This window comes from Propithecus coquereli, unplaced genomic scaffold (genome assembly GCF_000956105.1).
Source record: "Propithecus coquereli isolate 6110/MARCELLA unplaced genomic scaffold, Pcoq_1.0 Scaffold38, whole genome shotgun sequence".
In the NCBI taxonomy this organism is placed as follows: domain Eukaryota; kingdom Metazoa; phylum Chordata; class Mammalia; order Primates; family Indriidae; genus Propithecus; species Propithecus coquereli.
The window spans coordinates 7,958,757-7,963,463 of record NW_012149507.1 but is presented as its reverse complement, the minus strand read 5'-3'; the positions used below and the strand labels follow the sequence as shown (position 1 = coordinate 7,963,463).

At 34.9% G+C, this 4,707-nt stretch overlaps 1 protein-coding gene across 1 annotated transcript in view; it reads right to left on the bottom strand.

The window, feature by feature from the left end:
* MIB1 (mindbomb E3 ubiquitin protein ligase 1) overlaps positions 1–4,707 on the bottom strand; it is a 150,426-nt gene that overhangs the window by 96,262 nt on the left and 49,457 nt on the right. The window contains exons 5-7 of the mRNA XM_012652088.1: positions 4,371–4,437; positions 2,872–3,076; positions 188–371 (exon numbers count right to left, since the gene is read on the bottom strand). Coding sequence (XP_012507542.1) covers positions 188–371; positions 2,872–3,076; positions 4,371–4,437 — 456 coding nt within the window. The remainder of the gene's footprint in view (positions 1–187; positions 372–2,871; positions 3,077–4,370; positions 4,438–4,707) is intronic.

The following is a 4,707-nucleotide window of genomic DNA, read 5'->3' as shown; positions in this document are numbered from 1 at the left end:
GGTGGTGCATGCCTGTAGTCCCAGCTACTCAGGAGGCTGAGGCAGAAGAATTGCTTGAGCCCAGGAGTTTGAGGTTACTGTGAGCTAGGCTGATGCCACAGCACTCACTCTAGCCTGGGCAAAAAAGCGAGACTCTGTCTCACAAAAAAAAAAAAAAAAAAAAAAAAACTATTCTATATACACTTACTGGAAGCATCGCTTCAGCCCATTCGCCATGTCCTCGTTGTAGAAGTTTAATTCTTTCCAGATCATAACAAACTTGTACAAGGTCACCCACTTGAAACTGGGAGGCACCTCCTTCTGCACCTTGAGCAGCATCCCCACTTCGGACAATGTTTGCTTTAGTGAGAACAGCAGGATTGAAGGTCCACCTACAACAGCAAAGCTAAAACTCAAAATGGGTACGTTTACTTAATTTTCACAAAACATTCTTAAACACAGCAGATCAAAACAGCAAGGCAATCCTTTGCAATTACATCCTGAATAATTTGTATTTCCTTTTCATAATTTTATTATACAAATTTGGGGAAAGAGTCATCTGTAATCACACCACCCTAATACAACTATTAACATTTTAGTACACTTTTGACTAGATTTATTCTCTCCTGCAATAAAGAAAGCAATCCCATTTATAATAGCTACAAAAATATAAAATACCTAGGAATAAATCTAACTAAAGAAGTGAAACATCTCTACAAGGAAAAACAATAAAACATTCATAAAAGAAACCAAAGAAGACACAAACAAATGGAATGATTGGAAGAATTAATATTGTTAAAATGTTAATACTACCCAAAGCAATCTACATATTCAATGCAATCTCTATCAAAATACCAAGGACATTCTTCACAGAAATAGAAAAAACAAGCCTAAAATTCAAATGGAACCACACGAAAGACACCAAATAGGCAAAGCACTCCTCAGCAATAAGAACAAAGCTGGAGGCATCACACTATCTGAATTCAAAATATACTACAAAGCCATAGTTACCAAAATGGGATGGTACTGGTATAAAAATAGACATATAGATCAATGGAACAGAATAGAGAACCCAGAAATAAATGCACGCACTTATAGCTCACTCACGTTCGACAAGTGTCAAGAAATTACACCAGGGAAAGTACAGTCTCTTCAATAAATGGTGCAGAGAAAACTGGACAACCATATGCAGAAGAATGAAACTAGACCCCTATCTTTCACCATAAACAAAAATCAAATCAAAATGGATTAAATACTTAAATATTAGACTTAAAACTATAAAATTACTAGAAGAAAACATTGAGGAAATGCTTCAAGACATTGATCTGGGCAAAGGTTTTGGGGGAGGGGGGGTAAGACCTCAAAAACACAGGCAATAAAAGCAAAAATAGACATATGTGATTGCCCAAGCTAAAAAGCTCCTGCACAGCAAAGGAAACAATCATAAGTGAAGAAACAAAATTTCAAACAATATATTCAAAAGAAAGGAAATCAGTATATTGAAGAGATATCTGCACTCCTGTGTTTAATTCAGCATTATTCACAACAGCCAAGATACGGAATCAACCCAAGTGTCCATCGGTGGATGTGGATTAAAAATGTGTGGTATATATACACAATGGATATTATTCAGCCACAAAAAAGAATGAAATTCTGTCATCTGCAGCAACATGGATAGAACTGGAGGTTATCACGTTAAGTGAAATACGCCCGGCACAGAAAGACGAATACCAAATCTTCTCACTCATATGCAGGAAATAAAAAAGTAGATGGTAGAGAGTTGACTGGTGTTTACCAGAAGCAGGGAAGGGAAGGGGAGGGGAGAGGACAGGATAAAGAGGGTTGGTTAATGGGTAAAAAAATTAGATAGAAGGAATAAGATCTAATGTTCAATAGCACAGTAGGGCGACTATAGCTAGTAATGATTTGTTCTATAGGTCAAAATAGCTAGAGGAAAGGAATTGGAATGTTCCCACTATAAACGGGGTAAATGTTTGGGGTGATGGATATCCCAAGTGCTCTGGTTTGATCAGTACACATTGTATGCATATATCAAAATATCATATGTACCCCAAAAATACGTACAACTATTGTATATCAATAAAAAAAGAGAGAGAGAGATGACCCTGGAGATACAGACCACAAGAGTTTTAACGTAACCCTTCTCAGCAGGGTAGATTGATATGGTCCATTATGAACACAGACTTTTTTTTTTTTTTTAAGAGAGAGGCTGGCCAGGCATGGTGGCTAACACCTATAATACTAGCCACTTTGGGAGGCCAAGGCAGGAGGATCACTTGAGGCCAGGAGTTCAAGACCAGCCTGGCAATGTAAGACCCCCGTCTTTATAAAAAATGTAAAAATTAGCTGAGTATGGTGGTGCACACCTATAGTCCCAGCTACTCAGGGGGCTGAGACAGGAAGATCATTTGAGCCCAGGAAGTTGAGGTTACAGTGAGCTGTGATCACACCACTGCACTCTAGCCCGGGTGACAGAGTGAGACTCCGTCTCAAAAAAAAAAAAAAATAGAAAAGAGAGACAGGCAAAGTGGACTCAAACTGCTGGGCTCAAGCAATTCTCAAACCTCAACCTCCAGAATGGCTGGGATTACAGGTCTGTGCCAGACCCAGCAACACCGAACTTTTTAAGCACTTAGACCTAATACTGATATAATGTATTCTACTCCAGAAGGAAAAATGAACAGTGCACAGAACACTGTATCACAAATATAGTCATATAAATTCACATACACACAGACCATACGCACATAAAACCTTTATCTACCATTTAAGAGCTAGCTTTAATAAGTCTTTGGTTTCTTTTGCTTTCTTTAAAGTTCTCTATATAATAATTTCATTTGTCATCATCAAAAGTTGAGAAATATCACCAACCTATTGCCACTTGGATACTGTACTACAATGTCATGATCTTCATCAATGCCACAAACAGTTCCAGTTGTAGTTAAAGTCTCAAACATTCCATCAGTCCATCCTCCATGACCATGCTGCAAAGACTGTACAATTTCTAGGTCAAGATCTATATTTACTAGGTCACCAATCTGTAATCCACCAGGATTCCTGTTGCCATTCTGCTCACCTGCAATTTCAGACACAGTTGAAAAAACAAAAAGAAAAAAATCACAGCAACAATATGCAACTTCGTTATTTTTAAACAAGAACAACAAGACATATTAGTTTTAGGCGTTACCTAATCTTAAAATGTTTTGAGAATTCACTGTAAGTATGAAATTCTAGAACTAGAGAGCTTTAAGAAAGAAAAAAATCACACTCAATAATTGAAATAATGTGATTATTTACAACAAAGACTAAACAAGAGTAGCATCTACAAAATCCAACCTTATTTCAGAACACAAAGTTCTGGGTGCTGAAAATATTCACTTTTATGAATAACTAGAGACTATGAAAGAAAACTGGAATTATTTTGAAGTGAATTAATCTGAAGTGCTTAGTATTATTTTTTAATAAATGGTTCTTGTGATTTTTGCCCTAAACAGCATTTTTAAATATTTTAAAGCCTATTCCCTAAATTATTTCCAAAGCTAGTTGTGAGATAAAAGATTCATGATCATAAAAAACTATGCTGAGAGAACCAAAATATGCATGTTGACTCTGCATTTTTCTTATGAAAGCAAAACACAAAATAAGAAAGTTTCTGAAAGCAAGAAAAATGGATGAGCTCATCAAAAACACAGGTATTTTTGCTACATTCTCCTTTTTTTAAAAGAAAAAATTAAGGTATGCTGCAAGCAAACACTTTTTGCTAAAAAGGCAAGCCAAATGATTTGGAAAGAGGAATACACAGTTCACATGAGAAAGGAAAACATTCAGAGACTAAAGATTTGATCAGGAGAGTGTAATAAATGTTCGCTCTTACAACAGTAAATCCATAAAATGAAGGTAATTTTGGTTTCTAGTCCTCCTTTTTATTTTAGTGATACATGAAATCATATTTATTATATTACCTTAATTTTAGAGCTACTTTTGCATTAAGAAGACAATTTTACAGAAATTCTAATGAATTTATAAGCACTAATTTGTCAAATTCTATTCTCAGTAGTGTATGATATACAACAATGATGTAATCTAATGCAAAATTTTTCAATGATATAAGTTTATGGTTAAAAGACAAAAGTTTCAAATATATATTATGACATAAATGGCATATCAATTCTCCAGACATGACAACTCTTTTGAGTCTAAATAAATCTTGGTAAAAGAACAAATGCTTTAAAACCAAAATAAAACCAAAAAATTATTTCTCTAAATAACTTTAATGGTAATTAATTTTTTTAAAGTCCAATTTAAACATTTTATTGACTCCATGAACTCTGACCCATTATTTAGTAATTTTCTCTAATCTGCTAACTCACCTAGCACAGGGCAGTGATCTCTGTAGAAAGAACCTCCTTTGGCATCCTGAACACACTTCAGATCAGACTAAGAAGAAAAGAAACCAGAAAAAAAATCACACATGAAAACTTCAAATGTGGCTCAATACCTGAAACAGGAACAAATATTCATTCAGAACATACCCACAACAGAAGTCAAGAGTAGCTCTGGGTTAACAAACACATTAAACATTGTTTTCAAAGTACTTGTCAAAAACTAGAAACCTAATCTTCATATAGATCATGCTTGATTTATTTTAGCTTTCTTTCAAAGCTCATAATTAAAATGCCTGTATCTTATTAGATGATATTATAATAT